This window comes from Narcine bancroftii, chromosome 12 (genome assembly GCF_036971445.1).
Source record: "Narcine bancroftii isolate sNarBan1 chromosome 12, sNarBan1.hap1, whole genome shotgun sequence".
NCBI classification, from domain to species: domain Eukaryota; kingdom Metazoa; phylum Chordata; class Chondrichthyes; order Torpediniformes; family Narcinidae; genus Narcine; species Narcine bancroftii.
In genome coordinates, this window is record NC_091480.1 from 44,883,874 (window position 1) to 44,904,683 (window position 20,810).

Below are 20,810 nucleotides of genomic sequence, written 5' to 3' on the forward strand. Positions count from 1 at the left end.
CACTTTCTTAGGAGCAAAGCCGTTGTAACTAATAATAAGGTTTACTATAAGAAAGTCCACTTGATACTCCGAGACATGGATATTTATACAGGCTGGCTTCCTTGTTACACTATCTTACGGCCACCCTCCATAAAACTGGGAATTAAACAATTCATTAAAAAGCAGGATCAAAGCAATATGTGAAGTCAGCTATCCTGTCCCACATTCCTAATTGAAAGTTGTTTATCAGAATGACTCCCGATAAAGTGTGCCCAGTTTTTTTAAAACTTTATTTATTCAAAAAACAAATAATATATGACATATACAGCAATTAAACATGAACATTATTTTATATATATATAAAAAGAGAAAAGAAAAAAATCCCCCCTTCAGCCAACTCTCCTAAGGAGAGCCATAAAAAAAGAAAAAAGAATATTAAAAAAAAGATAAATATACATATTAAAATCTTATCAAATTGAAATGTAAATATTCTGAGTATTACAGCCTCTTATTAATAAAAAAATTATAATTATCATGCAAAACATATGTAATTTTTTCCATTATTAAACAATATTTCATCTCATTATCCCATCTATTAATATCAATCATATTTGTATCTTTCCACGTACTAGCAATACATTTTTTCGCTACGGATAAAGCTAAATATACAAAAGCAAGCTGAAACTTATCTAATCTCAAGCCTTTGAGAGGTTGCAAACTACCCAAAAAAAATACTGTTGGATTTAAAACTATTTTAATCTTATACAGATATTCTAAAAATGATTGAATTTTCTTCCAAAAAGATTGTATATGTAGACATGACCAAACAGCATGAAAAAAAGTTCCAACCATATCACCACATCTAAAACACAAATCTGATTCATTAAAACCACATTTTTAAAATTTTTCAGGTGTCAAATATAATTGATGTAAAAAATTGTAATTAATCATTGCATAATGTGCATTTATCAATCTAGTTACACTATCTACTGGTATTTGTTACACTGGTAACAAATATCTAACCAATTCTCTTCAGAAAAAGTAAAACCAATATCCGCTTCCCATTTAATTTTAGATCTATTCCAACCCTTTTTATCCATACCATCCACAAATCTAATCCTCGAACATTAAAAGTAGCAAACCTCAACTTTGACATATCTACTATTATTACTAAATACCAATAATATCTTTATATAAAAACTCAAATCAACGTATATAGGCCCTCCAATAAAAAAAACACAAATAAAAAAATTAAAAAATTAAAAAAAAAACAATAACCCCCCCCCCAAAAAAAAACTACCAAAAGGTAGTAATCCCCTAAACAAAAATTGGGTGTGGATCACCCACCAGTGGCTGATGACTAGTAAAGAACTTAGTGCAAATCTCCCCCTCCCCAGCCAAACAATCAGTAACATCCAAGTATCATAATAACAAAAGAAAAAATAAAATAAGAAAATTCTTCTTTTCATCCAAAAGACTCCAATCTCGAAGATCCCATTTCAGAAGGAGGTGGATTCTTTCCATTCCCATTTTTCCCATTTCTGCCATTTCTTCAGTTTACAGAACTACCAGACTTTTCTTTAGGAGATAATGGTGGGCTACGTCTTTGTCCTCTTATATCTGGCAATGAGTCAGCAAAAATCATTGCTTCACGATCAGTTTCAAAAAACTGAAATTGACAGTCTCCGTAAAAGACCTTCAACACTGCAGGGTAACAAAAAGTAGACTTATAACCTTTACGCCACAAAACTTCTTTAACTGGATTAAATCGATGTCGACATTGAATGACATCTTGACTCAGATCAGGATAAAAAAAGACTCTACTATTCTGAATCAATAATGGGGTTTGTTGTTGTCTCGCATTTTGTACTGCAAGTCGAAGTATTGCTTCTCTATCCAAATAACTCAGACATCGAATTATTAGCGGTCTCGGGGATTGACCAGCTGAGGGTATTCTTCTTAAACCTCTATGGGTTCTTTCCAGTGCCAATCCCCCAGAGAAAAATTCTTGCCCTAATATTTGCGGAATCCAGTCTTTAAAAAAACGAAGAGGATCTTGTCCTCTATACCTTCTGGCAAACCAACAATTTTCACATTATTCCTTCTGCTTTGATTTTCCAAATAATCTATTTTTCTTTCTAGCTCCTTCTCATGATCTCCTAATTCTATGACTGATTTTTCCACCTTCAACACTTTTTCTGTGTTAAAAGTCACTTGTTGTTTACAGTCCAAAAAAAGCAGTCTGAATTTTTAAAAATTCTTCATAAGATGCATCCACATGTGTCTTAACCATATTTAATTCTAAACTTATACCAGCATTCATTTTAACCATTTCATTCATTTGAGATGTCAACAAATCCATTCCAGGTTTTTTACAGCTTGAATAACTGCATTCAGTTGCATACACTGTAAATCCGTAAATCTCAGCTCTGCTCCCTGACATGGTGGCAGAACAAGGTAACTGCAGCTCCTGCTGCAATTCAACAGAAGGCATTCTAAAAGATTTACTGCGGATCTGGACTCCCAGTGACGGCATCCCAACTTCTTCAGGGAGTCGCCGCTGGTCTTCCCCCGCATCTTGTTGTTTCCTTTCCAGCCTCCACGGGCAATCTTTGGGATTTAGGCAATGAAGAAATTGAGCCTGGGGTTGCTTCAAGTCGTCTAGGCCCCAGATCTTCAGCACTTCGAAAATGTATCTTCTTTTGAACTTGAGATTTAGTATTTTTACCATTAGTGGCCATAATAATTCCTTAATACTTTAAACGAAAATTTAAAAAGTTTAAACTTGGAAACAAAGGGTTAAAAAATGGGTATTTAAAAGTCTGGTCAGAGAGGTCGAGATTGCACGTCTAGACTCTACGCCATCTTGCCACGCCCCCCAAATCTAGAGTAGTTTTGATCATGTGAGGATTCAAACTGAAATAATTTTATAAACTCCTATCAAGTCAACTCTCAGCCTCTGACAATCCATAAAAAACACTCAGCTTTGTTCAATCTCTCCTTATAGCTCCCAACATACTGGTAAATTTCTTCTGTGCCCTTTCCAAAGACTCCACATCTTTCCTCTAATGGCTGAATAGGGCCCTCTAATGGCCCTATTAGATTTTTACATCGTATTCTATGGTCTAACCAAAGTTTTGTGTGGATGCAACACGACTTATTTGCTTTTATACTCAATGCCCTACCCAATGAAGGCAAACACACCATACGCCTTCAGCTCAGCATTCAACAATATCTGAGGCTGATGAATAAACTGACCTTGTTGCGGCTCAGCACCCCTCTCCGCAACTGAATCTGGACTTCTTGACGTAAAGACCACAGTCTGTCTGGGTTGGTAGCAAACCTCAAGCTCCATCATGCTGAGTACTGGCACAACTCAAGACTGTGTGCTCACCCCGTTATTGTTCACACAGCTGACTCATGACTGCACTACCAGATTCAGCTCCAACAGAGTCATCAAATTTGAAGATGATACAACAGTAGTTGGCCTCATAAGCAACTATGAGTTGCATTACAGAAAGGAGTTTGAAAGGCTCATAAAATGGTGTGAGAACAACCTAAATCTCAACTTGGACTTCAGGAGGATGACGGTCAACCATTCTCCACTGCATATCAATGGTTCCATCATTGAAAGTGAGGAGAGCACAATGTTCCTTGCTGTGCTTATAAGGGATGACCTATCCTGAACTCACATCTCCTCATTAGTCAGGAAGGCCCAGGAGTACCTACATTTCCTAAGGTGGTTGAAGAGAGCAAGGCAAAGTGGTTTGTTTTTCTTTTAATAAAGGATTTTATGTATTTTCTTTCAGATAAATGCATTTCAAGTATGGCAAATTATTTTTTAACTATGTGAATAATTTTCAATGTTTTAAATTATTTAAATCTATTTCAACTGTATAAATTATTTAGGAAAGCAAAGTTTGGTACAGGGATTGTGGAGGAGTGAAATAAAAGCTTTATCTGGCCCATTTTGTGAGAAATGGATGGGTCTGACAGATATAATTTACATTGATTTTCTGGGAACAGTCAATTTATGACTTAGGTTGTTGACTATTTGTAAGCAATGCCAATCCCACAGAAGATTGCAGCACAAATCTAAATTGGGGAAAAAATGACCAATAATGACAAATGTTATAGAACAGGGGTGGCCAAACTCGCTTAACATAAGAGCCACATACAATAAATTTCAGATGTTTGAGAGCCTCAAGTCACATCCACTAAAACTACCACTGTTAGCACAAGCTCGTACAATTCCCATCTCAACTAACATATCTGCGAGCTGCACGATATGTAAAAGAGCCACATGTCAAAGAGCCGCCGTTTGCCACCTGTTATAGAACTTAACTAATTTAAACAATTTCCAGAAATATCTACTTATGCATGGAATAAAATGCATGAGTGAAAAAAGTTATATAAATGTGGCATCTAAGCTGTAAGCTGCTGGTAACACCTGGAACAGCTGGGTAGCGTGGTTAGCGTATCAGTTAGCATGACGCTATTACAGCCCCAGAGACTGGGGTTCAAATTCCCAGATGTCTGTAAGGAGTTTGTATGTTTTCCCCGTGTCTGTGTGAATTTCCTCTGGGTGTTCTGGTTTCCTTCCACTGTTCAAAACATACTGCAGGTGTAGGTCAATTGGATGTAAATTTGGCAGCACGGGCTCATGGGCTGAAAGGGCCTGTCACCATGCTGCATGTCTAAATTTAAAATTTAAGCTGATACTCATAAACACCATTGAATTTAATGATCTGGCACTTTGCATGAAACAGGAATTTTTGCCAAGTTTTAAAAAAAATTACATTTCGTCATTTTTATTGCACTAAAACAGCTTTTGAAGATCTAGTGCTAAATTGTTCCTACAATTTCCACCCAAAAGATTGCAATAGTTTGTGCTTTGGTATGAATCCTGACACAGCACACCCACGTTATTGTAATTATGACCATTTTTGCACACGGCAATCAGAGAAGCCCTAAAAGCACACTCCCCACAATGCAGGCTGCATCGTCATCTTTCTTTAATTCATTCAAGTGATATGGGCTGACTGAGCCAGCATTTAAATGCCCATCCCAAATTGCTCTAACATGGTGATTGTGAACTCTTGAACTGGTGCAGTCCTTGATGTGTAGATAAATCCACTGCGTTAGAGATGGAATTCCAGGATTTTGACCCTATTATGGCACAGAGCAAGAGGCATGGAGAGAACCAAAACTTTTGAGGACAATTTTTTTTCAGTGGCAACATTATATACAACATGCTTGGACAGTAATTCAAAAATGGAGACTATATTGATTCTGACATATTCAATTACTTTTCATGGCTGCTAAAAATTATAGAATCATTAAACTAAAGCATGATTTAAAAGTTAATAATTGCAAATGCAGTACCAATGTATGATATGTGAATGGATATTCCAATTAAATGCCACACAAAAGTTCAAAAATGTCTATTTAGATAGCCTGTCAATTTAAAGGTCAACATCTCATTATTTTACACAGAAAGATAAGGAATTTATCACATCAGTATTATTTCACTAACTGAATTCAGTATTAGACTTTTAATATTGCTCTCCTATACTTGGCATAATTCTTTCATTTCATTCACAGATCCATCCTCCCGCCCCCTGCTTGCTGCTGTGCCTGTTTTTCCTTATCCACCTATTACCTCCTAACTTTGGGACTGTGCTCCTCCCCCTGCCCCTCCCCCCTACCATTTTATTCAAGCGCCTGCCTTTCTTCATACCTTGAAACACTGGTTATGTATTTTTATTTTATATGTATATATAAAACTGTTTGACCTGCTAAGTTTCTCCAGCATTGTGTTTTTACTTCAACCACGATATCTGCAGACTTTTGTGATTCACTTCTTGAAATATATTCTGCATCCAGTCATTAGTGAATACCATGAATCATTTTGTTATTATTGGTATTATCTGGAAAAATGCTTTAAGAATTTTGGAAAAATTTGCATAAAGACAGATGTTTGTAAATCAGGTCATTCGCCCTATGCTTGTTCATAATTAATCTTAGCATTCAAAGTTAGTCTGGAAATATAAGAATTTTTTTTAAACCAAAATGAGATTCCATACAACCCATTTCAAAAGAACACAAATTGTAATGTGAATACTCAACTTTTTCGATCAGGAAATCCTTTAGCATCAGTTTTTCCAATCACCACTCCAGCTACACACTGAAATAAACAAAACAGAATAACTCTAGTCATACTAACATCAATTAAATAACTATAAGCTGCAAGTGTAAGTGTACACTGGTATGGAGAGAGAAGGAGCGAGGACTCGGCGACCAGAGAGTGTCAGGGCCAGGCTTTGTGAAGGTAAGTTTCAAAAGGGAACGGAGGACAGTTTAAATGTTAAAACAGAATGATGATTGGTTGGAGTGAGTGGTATAACAGTAACAAATAAAAAGCAGAGTGGTCAGTATAGAGCAGCTAGTGATATACTGGCTCAGGATAGGAGTGGGACTTTGAGGCTTTGGCAATCAAAAGCTGAGGATGAGTTTCCAGTAAAGACAAAATAAGATCTTTATGTATTATCAAGAATAGGTATTGGAAACGGCAGCTAGGTCAGTGGAACGTTCCAAATCCAGAACATGGGAAATCTGGGAGAGCACAATTGTCCCTGATGACTGCACCTGCAAGAGGTGCATCCAGCTGGAGTTCCTTGGAGACTGAGTTAAGGAACTGGAGCTGGATGAACTCCGGATCATTCAGTAGGCAGAGGCAGTGACAGACAGAGGCTTCAGGGAGACAGTCACCCCAAAGTCAAGAGGCAGGTAGCTGGGTGACTGTTAGGAGAGGGAAGGGGAATTGGCAGACAATGCAGAATACCCCTGTTGCCATTCTCCTCAACAATAAATATACTGTTTTAGATACTGTTAGGCGGGGCGGGGGGGGGGGGAATGATCTACCAGGGACAAGTCATGGTGGTATGGTGGTCATGTCTATGGCACAGAGTCTGGCCCCTTGGCTCAGAAGAGAAGTGGGAGGAGTGGGGGGGGGAAATTAGATGAAAAGATAGGAGATTCTGTGAACAAGATCAAAGCTTCCAGATGGAATGCTGCCTCCCAAGTGCCAGGGTCAGGGCCATCTCTGATTGAGTACATAGCATTTTCAGGCAGGAGGGTGAGCAGGCAAATGTCATGATCCACATAGGGACCAATGACAAAGACATGAGTATAGATGAGGTCCTCAGGAGGGAATATAGGAAGTTAGGAAAGAAGCTGAAATGAAGGACCTAAAGAGTGGTTGAAGATGTTTTTGGTCCACAGAATTTTGTGATTTACCTCTACGACCTCAAGGGTGGTAATCTCAGGATTGCTGCCTGTGCCATGCTCCTGTGAAGGTAGGATGAGGAAGTTGAGGCAGATGAATGCGTGATTGAAGAGTTAGAACAGGGGGCAGGGGTTCAGATTTGTGGATCAATGGGATCTCTTCTGGGGAAGGTCTGACTTGTACAAAAAGGACAGGCTGCACCTGAACTGGGAAGGGACCAATATCCTGGAGGGCAGGTTTGCTAGAGCTGTGGGAGAAGGGAAAATAGTTTGGCAGGGGGATGGAACCAGAATGTGAGTGCAAAGAATATGGCAGGTTAAAAGCATGATGCAAGGTGTTCTGAATTTGTGAGGAAGGACAGGCAGGGGAGGAAACATAAATGTAGTCAGTTGGAGGGTTTGAAATATGTCCATTTCAACACTAGTAGTATCAGAAATAAAGGAGATGAACTTAGCATGGATCAGTATGTGGAACTATGATGTTGTGACTGATACAGAGACTTGGCTGGCAGAAGGGCAGGATTGGCTGATTCAAGGACAGGGGTTTAGAGGTTTTAAAACAAATAGGATCGGTGGTAAGGGGGGGGTGGCGGTAGTAGCTAACTGTATTATAGCTGTAGAAAGGGAGGACGTTGCAGAGAAAGTGTCTACTGAGTTGGTGTGAGTGGAAGTCAGAAATAGGAAGGGAGCAATCACTATTATAGGAGTAGTCAATAGGTCCCCAAATAGATTTTTGAATGGTGCAGGGTTGTCGTTATTCAGGGTTTCCGAACAGTGACTGACTGCAAGAGGAATCGAGATGAGTGTGAATTTGTCAGGTGTGTCCAAGAAGGATTCCTGACACAGTATGTGGACCTGCTGTCAAGAGGCCATATTGGATCTAGTACTGGGTAATAAACCTGGTCAGGTGGCGGACCTCTTGGTGGGGGAAGCATTTCAGTGAGAGTTACCACAACTCCCTGAGCTTTGGCATAGCTATTGACAAGGATAAAAGCAGACAAAATGGCAAAGTGTTTAATTGGGGGCTAATTATTATGGGGTGAGAGGAATAAACGAGAGCAAAATGGAAACAGATGCTCACAAGAGAAAACACAAAATTAATGTGGAGTAAGTTTAGGAACCACTGCGTTGGGTTCAGGATAGGTCTGTCCAAATGGGACAGGGAAAAGATGGTAGGGAAAGGAAACTGTGGTGAGGCAGCTTGTTAAGAGGAAAAAGGAAATATACGTTAGATTTAGGAAGCAGGAAACAGGAAGGACTCATGAGAATTATATGGTAGCCAGGAAGGAACTTAAGGACATTGGAGAAATCAAAGGGGCCATGAGAAAGCCTTGGCAAGTAGGATTAAGGAGAACCCCAAAGCATTCTATTCATATGTGAAGAACAGAAAGATGATGGGAATGAAGGTGGGATCACTTAGGATAAAGGAGTCAGGTTGCCTGGAGGCAGAGGAGGTTGGGGAGGTCCTAAATTAATACTTTGCTTCAGTATTCACAAGAAAAAAGGACAATGACCAGGATGAGGTCAGAAAGAAACAGGCTTGTATGCTGGACAACACTGAGATTAAGGAAGTGTTGGATCTTATGTCCCTGGGACCGGACACGATATAACCCAGGTTGCAGTGGGAAATGAGGGACAAGATAGTGGGGCCATTGGCTATGATCTTTTAGTCCTCCTTGGCCACAGGGGACGTGCCAGCGGATTGGAGAATGGCAAATGTGGTCCCCTTGTTTAAAAAAAAGGTAATAGGGAGAACCCTGGGAATTAGACGAGTGAGTCTTATCAGTGGCTGCAAACTATTAGAGTGGATTTTTAAGGATAAAATCTATGAGCCTTTGGAGAAGTTTAGTAAGGCTTTGTGAAGGAAAGGTCATGTCTCACAAGTCTAATTTGAGGTTTTTTTAGGAGGTAACAAAAGAAATTGATGAAGGTAGTGTGGTAGATTTGGTCTATATGGATTTTAGCAAGGTCCCACATGAGAAACTTGTTCAGAAAGCCATGAGGTATAGGATCCACAGAACCTTGGCTCTGTGGATTAAAAAGTGGCTTGCATGTAGAAAGCAGAGAGTTGTAGTGGATGGAAAATATTCTGTCTGCAGGTCAGTGATTAGTGGTTTCACAAGGATCTGTTTTTGGACCCCTGCTCTTTGTGATTCTTATAAATGGCCTAGAAAAATAAGTGGAAGGATAGGTCAGTAAGTTTGCGGATAATACAAAGGTTGGGGGAATTGTGGATAATGCTGAAAGTTGTTGTGGTTGGAATGTGGCAGACAGAGTTCAATCTGGATGTATGAGGTGATACATTTTGGAAAGCCAAAACAGAAAGCTGAGTATAGGGTTAATGGTAGGATATTTAACAGTGTGGAAAAACAGCAGGACCTTGGAGTCCAAATCTCTACATCTCTCAAGGTTGCCATGCAGGTTGATAAGATAGTTAAGAAGGCCTATGGAATGCTGGGCTTCATTAGTTGAGGGATTGAATTCAATAATTAAGAGGTCATGTTGCAACTCTACAAATCTTTGGTGAGACCACATTTGAAATATTATGTTCATTTCTGGTCACCTCATTAAAGGGAGCATGTGGAAGCTATGGAGAGAGTGCAGAGGAGATTTACCAGGATGTTGCCTGCATTGGAACATATGTCTTATGAGGCAAGGTTAGCAGAGCTGGGACTCTTTGGAGCAAAGAAGGATGAGAGGAGACTTAATAGAAGTCTATAAGATTAAGAGGCATAGATAAGGTGGATAGACAGTGCCTTTCCCCCAGAGCAGAAATAGAAAACACCAGGGGACATCTATACAAAATGAAGGGAGGAAAGTTTAGTGGAGACATCAGGGGCAAATCTTTTTTATCCAAAGAGTTGTGGGTGTCTGGAATGCCTTGCCAAGGATAGTGGTGGAGGCTGAAACATTAGGGACATTTAAGAGACTCTTAGACAGGCACATGGATGATAAAAAGAGGGTTACAAGTTGTGGTGAATGTCTGCCAAGCTGCCTGTCTCCCCTCTGGCGAGCCTTGCTGTACTAATATTGGCTGTGCATAATCTCTACTGTTAAGGACACTCCCCTTGGATATAACTATTGTCTTTCATTCTTGTACCATGAGTTTCTGCTCATAAAAGCCATGATTATTGTTTGACCACATCGTCTTTGTCTACTTCAACTGGCATTTCACGAGGTTAAAAGGGTACATTTTTGGTCAGGAAAGGTCAGCACACATCAGAGGCAGAAGGACCTGTACTGTGCTGTACTGTTTTATTTTCTAATTGGCATGCCACTATATTGCAGAAATATTAGGTGTTCTGGCATTGACAATTTGCTATCTCCATTTCTAAGCCATGCAAAACCATTTTGGATGGCTAAATGGTTGCAACACTTGATTGAGATCTTTCTCTTATTCCTGAATGGATTGAAGCAGAACTTTTACCAAGGCCCTTCTTCAGTTTCAACTCCTGCCTCCATCCACTACCCATTCTTTAACCCCAACCCCCCTACCCTAGATTCCTCTCCAGCTCTCAGATAATTTTTTATTGGTTAACTACAAGAATAGCTATGTCTAAACCACAGGGTATGTCAATTGGATGTCTAAATTTAGTGTTGATTCTCTTAAAAAGAAGACATTACATGACACTTCCAGTTTTTAAAAGATAAATCAATGAATCATCAAAGTTGAGGGAGCACCTTAATGCAGATCCAGGGTACTTATTCCTGATTAACTATGTGAGTGACAACACATAGTCGAATTTTAATGTTATTGGATTATTGAGTATGTTATCACACTCCACAGCTACACATCTCAGACTCCATGATGGACCTTGAAATGCTTTTCTGGACACTACTTTGCTTATGTTTGTTTTTATCATTAATTTTTGGTGGCTATGGTATAAACTATGACCATGGATCTATGAACCATGCTATGTCATAATCTATTTCAGTGAAGTCAATGTGCTTTGTTGCATTTTTGTCTATCAGATATTTCAGTATCTATGTTTAGGACAATTCATTTGTTCAGCTGCCCTGGTGTTATGGTATCCTTCCATTGAAGCAACAACCTAAGCTAACTTCTACAAGCATTTCCCAGTCCAATTATCAACTCCCTTAACACCAAATATTAGTGTTTTTACGCAAATCAAAACTGTAACTTGTGTTTTTTCACATGATGAAATGAAAGAACAAATATTTGCTGACAAGACTCTGGATGACAGGAGGGAAGGAAAGATAGGTGACAAAGATACTGCAGATACTATAAAATGGAACAAAACAAACTACTTGTGGAATTCTGTAATGGAATCAATAAAATATATTGTAATTTTTGCCCACTGTGTCATATTGACTACCTGTTTTTCCAAACAAAACACAAATTTGGAGCAATTCAGCAGGTCAGACAACATCTATGGAGAAAGAGGGATGGTCAACATTTGGGATGAAACCCCTGCTGTATCATATATAATAGATGCTGCCCGACCCACTGAACATCTGCAGTGTTTTGTTTGGTTAAAAAACCAGGAGTCACAATGGTGCCATGGAGAGAAAAAAAATAACATCCCTTCCACGACTGAATCAACAACCCAAGATACACAATGGATAACTGAGAAAGCCTGGCGCTGGAGGGAAATTTTTACATGGATTTAATTTAGTGGTTCTTTCCACTCACCGACCACCTTCACTGAGGACCCGTGGCCTCCTGTACAATCAACGGTCTGTGAATTACGGAAGGTGATCGGTGAGTGTTAAGAAAAAAGTTGAGAACCACTCATTTAAAGCAACTTATAAAGGGAAAACCAACATCGCAAAAATGCCCAATAAACAAATAATTTCCAGTAAATATGAAGCACCCGTCTTTATCTGAAAACTTGCGTGAACAAAATAGGTTTTGAAATTGGACAGGCCTATGGTCAAATTAGCACCTACAGGACGGGCTGAATTTGGGTGGAGATCGGAGATGGGAACCAAGTTCTGGCCAAAGGAACCAAAAGCCATTGCTTCCTCCATCTGAAATGTAAAAAAAAGTTCATGAACTCACGTTTTATACACTTTTAAAAGATGAATTGTCGGCCAGCGCGACGCAGCCAGCCGGGCGGGCGGCCGGCCGAGGGGGCGCGGCGGGCGGCCGGCCGAGGGGGCGCGGCGGGCGGCCGGCCGAGGGGGCGCGGCGGGCGGCCGGCCGAGGGGGCGCGGCGGGCGGGGCGGGCGCGCGGGCGGGCGCGGCGGGCGGCCGGCCGGCCGAGGGGGCGCGGCCGGCCGGTCGAGGGGGCGCGTCGCCCACCGATTCCGGCCGCATCCATTCACACACGCGGCTCTTTGGCCGGGAGAATCATTAATTTTCCAGGTGCCAACCCCCACTTTGGGCAGTTTTTTTTCTTGGAATGGCCTTGACTTCTCCCTCGGTGCCGCACGGTGACAGCGTCGGGTCAGATTGCCAGGCGCCCTGGAAAGCGGGGCTCGGATTGGTCAACACGGGGTGGCTTGGATTTGCTCCCTCAAAATACGGTTTAAATTTAAATTCAAATGATTTCTAATTGGCATATACAAACTTACATTTAGATAAAATAATATTATATTAAGACTAAAAAATATTAGTAACAGCCATCTCGATTAAATTAAAAATCAAGGAAACCTGTCATGTGCATTCGTTGGCTGCAGTTTCAAACATGTCCATTGCTTGTCTGTCTTCAGGTGACTTCCTTCAATGTAATAGTGGAGTTGTTTAGCATTTAAGTTTCTTTGCTCTCTGTATTGCACAGTCAGTTTGTTGACATCTGTTAACAGTTCTTAGGGGTGTTTACGCTGTGTCCAGTTTATTTTTTGCACTGGTAATTCTGCCATGTGGCCTGCACCCACAGGAAAAAGGAGTCTCAGAGATGTAGGTGAATGTTATGTATGTACTCTGACAATAAATTTGAATTCTGAAATCCAATGAAGTCAAGTTCAAGTGGAACAAATAAAATGATTGAAAATTCCAAATTGTATAGCTCTAAACTGCTGAATTTTGTAATTTATTTTTAAAAATCTTAACATAAGGCATCCTGATAAAGTCGTAGGATTAAATACAGGACAAGTCAAGATGCCTGACAACCCTAACGGCCACTCAAGCCATTCCGATGATAAATTCTTACCCCGTCCTTTAAAATATCCAATTAACACCTTTTGTTGAATTTGGGCAGTCCTTGGATCCAAATGGGATTGAATTCAATAAAAAAGGAAACAGCAAAGGACTTTATTCATGTGGAATGTCAAATTAATAACAAAAAATTCGGATAACCCTATATTAATACATATGATCAGAATATGGGAAGAAATAAGTGAGTGTATTGGACAAAAAACAGGGATATCATTAAGAACACCATTAGGTAAAAATGTGTTGCTCCCCGTGAGTCTGGGCAACAAAATATTGAATCCTTATGTGGAGGGATTGCTTATGTCTTTTGAACAATTAAAAAATAAATATGGAGTAGCTAATGGAACTTTATTTTGTTTTCTCCAGCTAAGATCATTCCTAAGAGAAAGATGGGTGCCAAATTTGGCCCAACTTGAAATTAGTGAAATGGAACAAACGATTTGACTGGGGAATACACCTAAATTTATAACGAAGATGAACTATGCTCTCCAGAATGAAAGTGCAAAACCAGGTTTACAGAGATTGAGAGAGAGATGGGTGTCGGATCTAGATGTGTAATGATGGAAAGATGTTGGTCTGATTGGTGGATAGCATGATGTCAATTATAAATGCAAGAAATGGATTAATGCAATTTAATTTCTTACACCAATTATATCTCACACCAGAGAAGTTGCAAAAATCAAAGATGTGGGACAGAAATAGGAATGTTTTTACATGCTACGTGGTTGTGTATGAAGGTGAGACCTTTTGGCAGGATATTACTGAAATATTAACAAGGATATCAGGGGTGGGCTTTGTGGATGACCCAGAGCTTTTGGGCAATTTTATTGAAATAAGTAATAAACGAACAAAATTACAAATTTCATTTCTCAAGATAGCCTTAGTGGTAGCTAAGAAATGTATTGCAATTACCTGTAAATCCAACTCCCCTCTACATAATGGACTGCAGAGATGAATAGTTGCATACCTATGGAAAAAAATCACAAATATGAAATTTATTAAGGTATGGCAGCCATATGTGGATCATATAGGGGCCCAATTATAATTATAACTACAATAATAAAAGGAATAATAATAGATGCTGCTATAGTATAAATGCAAGTGACTCCCCCATTGAGAATTTCTTTTATCGTCAACTTAAATGTGAGCCCTGACTATAGGTGGATTTATACTGTGAAAAGGGAAGAGTTGTTTTGTTTGTTTTTTTTGTAATAAAAAGCTTTATATATACATATATATATATATATATATATATATATATATAAAACAGGACAGAAACTGCCAAGATGTTTGGCCTGGAAGTCAGCCTGAAGAAAACTGAGGTCCTCCATCAGCCAGCTCCCCACCATGACTACCAGATGTGGGGGGGCCACATCTCCATCGGGCACACAAAACTCAAAACGGTCAACCAGTTTACCTATCTCAGCTGCATCATTTCATCAGATGCAAGGATCGACAACGAGATAGACAACACTCGCCAAGGCAAATAGCGCCTTTGGAAGACTACACAAAAGAGTCTGGAAAAACAACCAACTGAAAAACCTCACAAAGATAAGCGTATACAGAGCCGTTGTCATACCCACACTCCTGTTCGGCTCCGAATCATGGGTCCTCTACCGGCATCACCTACGGCTTCTAGAACGCTTCCACCAGCGTTGTCTCCGCTCCATCCTCAACATTCATTGGAGTGACTTCATCCCTAACATCGATGTACTCGAGATGGCAGAGGCTGACAGCATCGAATCCATGCTGTTGAAGATCCAACTGCGCTGGGTAGGTCACGTCTCCAGAATGGAGGACCATCGCCTTCCCAAGATCGTGTTATATGGCGAGCTCTCCACTGGCCATCGTGTCAGAGGTGCACCAAAGAAGAGGTACAAGGACTGCCTAAAGAAATATCTTGATGCCTGCCACATTGACCACCGCCAGTGGGCTGATATCGCCTCAAACCATGCATCTTGGTGCCTCACAGTTCGGCGGGCAGCAACCTCCTTTGAAGAAGACCGCAGAGCCCACCTCACTGACAAAAGACAAAGGAGGAAAAACCCAACCCCAACCAACCAATTTTCCCCTGCAACCGTGTCTGCCTGTCCCGCATCGGACTTGTCAGCCACAAACGAGCCTGCAGCTGACGTGGACATTTACCCCTCCATAAATCTTCATCCGCGAAGCCAAGCCAAAGAATGAATATATATATATATATATATATATATATATATAGATATTGGGGTGTTTACTGCATATATTTATGAAAATTTAAAAAAAATCATTGTATTCTGCCTTCAAATTTGACCTACAAAAATAAATCCCTTCACAATTTTCTGGGTTAAACTCCATCTGCCACTGCTCAGCCCAGCTCTGCATCCTATCAATGTGCTTTGTAACCTCTGGAAATCTGCAGACTATCTACAACACCACCCACTTTCAGGTCATCTGCTAAATTTACTAACTCACTCTTCCACTTCCTCATTCAGGTCATTTATAAAAATCACAAAGAGGGGTGCTAGAACCGATCCTTGTGGAACATCTCTGCTCACTGACCTCCATGTAAGAATATGAACCATCTACACTCTCTGCCTTCTCTGGACAAGTCAATACTGTATCCACAAAGAAAGGTCCCCTTGGATTCCATGCCTCCTTACTTCCTGAATAAGCCTTGGATGGGAACCTTATCAAATGTTTTACTGAAATCCAGTACGTTCACCATCATTGTTCTTTGTTACATATTCAAAGAATTCAATCAGGTTCATGAGACACAACGTTTCCCGATGAAGCCATGCTGTCTATCCCTCATCAGATTATGCCTCTAAATTGCTGTAAATCCTGACGCTCAGGATCTTCTCCAATAATTTGTTCACCACTGAACTAAAACTCACTGGTCGATAATTCCTGGGTTGTCTCTATTCCTTTTCTTGAACAGGGGAACACTATTTGTAACCCTCCTATCCTCTGTCCTTCTCCTGAGCCCAGTGATGATGTGAAAATTATTGCCAGTGGCTCATCAATATCTTCTTCACTTCCCCCAGCTCCAACACATCCTCTTTCTTAATGTCAGCATGAACGAGTGTTTCTGTCCATTTTAAGTCATCCTCACAATTGCTAAGGTCCTTTTCTCTGGTGAATACTGAAGCAAAGTATTCATAAAGAGCCTCCACGATCTCCTCTGATTCCATGCACATTTCCACTACCACCCCTGATAGGACATATCATCACACGATTCACTTGTAGAATGCCTTAGGTTTTCCTTAATCCTACTCGCCAAGGCCTTCTTATAGCCCCTTCTAGTTCTCCTAAGTCTTGATAATTCTCTAGAGCCTCATCAGTTCCTATCTTCTTAAACCTTTCATAAACATTTCTTTTGTTCTTAACAAAATTTTCTACATCCCTTGTACACCATGGTTCTTTAACTTTGCCTTTTTACCCTGCCTTAGTGGAATGGCATTGATGGGAGTTAGGTGGATAGAGACAAATTCCTGGGAGTTCACATTTCAGAAAAGCTTTCCTGGAGCTTAGCACATTGAGGCAACCATGAAGAAGGCACCCCAAGGTCTCTTCTTTCAAAGGTGTCTGAGGAGCTTTGGATTGTCATTGAAAACTCTATCAAACTTTTGCAGGTGGATTGTGGAAAGTATACTGCTGGCTTCATCACAGCCTGGTTTGACAATTTTAAATTTAGTAACAGGTCCTTATGGCCCAGGTACCTCTGCCACGCAATTGCACCCAATTGACCTACAACTCGTTTTGAAGGGTGGGAGGAAACAGGAACACCCAGAGGAAGCCCACAAAGACAAAGGGAAAACATGCAAATGCCTTGCAGGCAATACCGTATTCCAACCCCAGCCCCTGGTGCTATAACAGCTTTGCGCTAACCGCTATGCTAACTATGTCGCCCAATTCAAGTGCCCAGGAAAGCAGAAAGCTACAGATGGTTGCAAACATAGCCAGATCCATCTCAGGCAACAAACATCCCATCCATTGCAGACATCTATGTGAGGGGCTGCCTCAAGAAGGACCCCCATCTCCCTGGTCACAACCTCTTCTCACAGCAGAAAATACAGAAGCCTGAAAACCAGTACCCCTAGGTTCAATAACAGTTTCCTTCCAACTGCTACCAGGCTCTTGAACATCCCCTTGATATACTAATCATCATTTGTTTCAACACACAAAAGGACTGACTGCACTATTACAAGTCACTTGTTTGCACTAAAATTAATGTAAATATTTATTATATATAATTGACTCTTTTAATTCAAATAGTTTACTTTTGTAAGAACCATTTTGGCTGGAGTAAGTTAAAATTTTGATGTATATGTACATTGTACAATATGTATGACAATAAATTCATTACCATTATAAATTAGACCTGCCTCAACTTTCTCATCTGCCAGACTAGTTTAAATCTTCCTGATTATCTCTGGCATATCTCCCCACCAAGTTGTTGATCTCCTTCCAGTTCAGGTCGCCTCTGCTCCAGTTGAGATTCCGTTCGGCAGGAATCTGAATTCCTCCCTCCTGCACTAGCTCCTAAGTCATTTACTCGTCTGACCTAACCTTGTATTCCTACCCTCACAAGTGTGTGACCTTCGGAGTAATCCAGAGGTTACAAGCCTTATTTTTCAACATTCTGCCTAAATTCCTATATTCATTCTGCAGGACCTCACCTCTTTCTCTGCCACTGTCATAGTATCAGTGTTTACCATGACCTCTGGTTGCTCACCCTTGACAATGTACCTCAATCACTCAAAGGCATCCTTGGCCTTAGCACCTGAAGGCAACATACCATTCTGGAGGCTGACTCATGGCCACACAATCCACCTCACTATAGAGTCTCCTATTACTACATTTTACCTTGTCTCCACACTCTCCTGCTGTGGATCAAAGCCAATTGTAATGCCACAGACCTGACTGCTGTTTGCTCTCCTCTGAAAGGCCATTTTCCCAAAAGATTCCAAATTGATATACTTGTTACAGAAGGGAATGGCCACAGGGGTCTACTACTCTTCTTACCTTCCCCCTCTACCTTTCCTAGTGGTCAACCAATTACCTACAGCCTCCTCCTTTGATGTGACCATCTCACTAAAGCTCCTGCCTACTGTTAGCTTCACAGAGTTCCTGAGTGAGTCCAACTACAGTTCTGGCCTTTCAATGCCATCAGTCAGGAACTACAGCTAGATACACCTTCTCCAGGTATCATTACCAGGGACACTGGAAGTCTGATCTTGCACGTTCTATCATCTGTTAATCATCGAGAGTACTGAGGAAAGCAAAATATCTTACCACAACCACAACCAGATACATCGGCACAGACAAAGAAGGCCAAAGGACCTGCTTCTATGCTGCAGTGTTCTATGGTTCTGCGATTCTATTTATCATAAGGCCAGAAATGGAGGTATTGGCTGATGATTGTGCAATTTCAATTATATTCAACTGAAGTAGTACATTCCTATATGTAGTAAGACCCAAACAGCCCTCAGGCATGAGCTGATATGTAGCAAGGATCACCCACATCACTAAATATTAGGCATTGATAATCACCAAGAAGAGAGAGTGTTATTACCTATCCTTGACATTCAGTGAAGTTACTATCAAGTCCTGGATGTTCCCTATTGCTAGCCACATAAATATGATGGCTACAAGGGTAGGTCAGAAACTTGGTTGTATGTGGTATGTGATTCAGCCCAAGGCTTCTCCACTCTCTGTGTGAGAGAATAATGGAATACTCTCCACTTGCCTATCTGGGTTCATCTCCAACACTTCTCAAGGGGCTTAACAGTATCTAGGAGAAGTTAGCTGTTTACTTTATACTCAAACCATCACTGTAAACATTACTTCTCTCCATCACAAGCACACAACTGTTGCAATGTGTCCATCTACAAAGTAGCCTGCAGTTACTTACCCGGGCTATATAGCAGCTCACAAATCATCAAGGGAATGTACCTGCAGTTTCCCTCCAAGTTGCAAACCATTCTGACTCTGAAACATGTCACTAGTCATTTATTGCCACTGCATCCACTCAAGGAATTCTGTTCCAAAGGCATGGTGAGAGTCTCTTCACCAGAGTGACTGCAGCAGTTCAATACAGCAACTCTCAACCTCCTTCTCAACGGTAATTAGGATGAGCAATAAATGTAGTGACACCTACATCCGAAAAATGTATTAAAAATGAAATGCTATGGTTTCAGTGGATGCATTCTCAATTCTTATCTTTTTCAGAGACTGCCTGCAATAATAAATGTAATTTTGTTAAATGTTTGAGGCAAAGCTAACATCAATAGTATTTTCAATAGGGATTCTTACTATCTTTATTATACCAAGAGTTTAAATCAATGATAATAAAGCCAAAGTAGCAGCAAAATCACTTTTTTGATATTTCTTAGGTGAAGGTTACAGCTGTAAGGTTATCATTGTGATAAATGTTTATATTGACTAATATTTGATTCAAGCAACCTCGTGTAATAACACCTTTCATTACAGGAGTAATTGCAATGAAAATTAATATTACTATTGCAGTTATAGTTATTTCAAATATATGATATGACTCATAGCATAGAAATGATTCTGGCAGCATGTTTGGTCCTTAGATTGAATCTGACTAATATTTATGAGGTTCACCGATGACAAATTCAGATTAGCACTGAAGATTTTCCATGCAAGTGATTGAGACCTGAAAACATTACAAGTAACATTGTCTCCATAAATGATAATAAATTATAAAGTATATTAAAATGCATGACATATTTATGTTTGGTTATATGTTTTGTTGCTAATAACAGCAGTTTACGTCAAACCAGTCCTTGTTTTTCCTGGAGGAGAAGCCCAGTACCTCTTCAGTGGATTGCAGTATGGTAGTCTTCAACTGATCCCAGAGGGTTTCAGGGGACGGGTCCGTGAGGCGGGTTGCATCGTCGAGCTTTGCTTTGAGGTTTGCCTGGAAGTTTCCTCTCGCTTCGTCTGACTGCAGGTTTCCAACATTGAACCTCTTTCTGGGGGCTTTATTGTTCCTGGGCTTTGGCTTGAAGTGAAGGTTGAGCTTGCAGCGAACCAGCCGGTGGTCAGTGTGGCATTCCGCGCTAGGCATGACCCTGGTGTGGAGCACATCTCGTTTGTCACTTTCTCGCACCAGGATGTAGTCCAGGAGGTGCCAGTGTTTGGATCGGGGATGCATCCAGGTGGTCTTAAGGCTGTCCCTCTGCTGAAAAAGGGTGTTTGTAATGACAAGCCGCTGTTCTGCGCAGAGCTCCAACAGGAGGCGCCCATTGTTGTTGCACTTGCCGACGCCATGCTTGCCCAGGATTCCTGGCCAGGTTTCTGAGTCTTTGCCGACACGAGCGTTGAAGTCGCCTAGGATGACAACCTTGTCGGCTGTAGGGGTGCGTTGGATGAGGTTGCGCAGGTCGGTGTAGAACTTGTCCTTTTCTGCTGGTTC

General features: G+C 40.6%; 1 protein-coding gene and 1 long non-coding RNA gene across 4 annotated transcripts in view; one reads left to right on the forward strand and one right to left on the reverse strand.

Annotated features, from left to right (window-relative positions):
- Window positions 1-12,714, reverse strand: part of meiob (meiosis specific with OB-fold) — a 60,345-nt gene extending 47,631 nt beyond the window's left edge. The window contains exons 1-3 of one of the 3 annotated variants that reach the window (XM_069905403.1): window positions 12,533-12,714; window positions 12,178-12,258; window positions 6,109-6,166 (exon numbers count right to left, since the gene is read on the reverse strand). In XM_069905403.1, the coding sequence (XP_069761504.1) occupies window positions 6,109-6,166; window positions 12,178-12,258; window positions 12,533-12,547 (154 nt within the window). In that variant the 5' untranslated portion in view covers window positions 12,548-12,714. Of the gene's footprint in view, window positions 1-6,108; window positions 6,167-11,603; window positions 11,673-12,177; window positions 12,259-12,532 lie in introns of those variants that run through there. The other 2 variants (XM_069905404.1, XM_069905405.1) reach the window with 2 other exon arrangements.
- LOC138746851 (uncharacterized) lies at window positions 11,639-14,006 on the forward strand. Its single transcript, XR_011347156.1, has 2 exons — window positions 11,639-11,989; window positions 13,751-14,006. It is a non-coding gene; the product is annotated as an uncharacterized lncRNA (long non-coding RNA).
- Window positions 14,007-20,810: the final 6,804 nt, after the last annotated feature.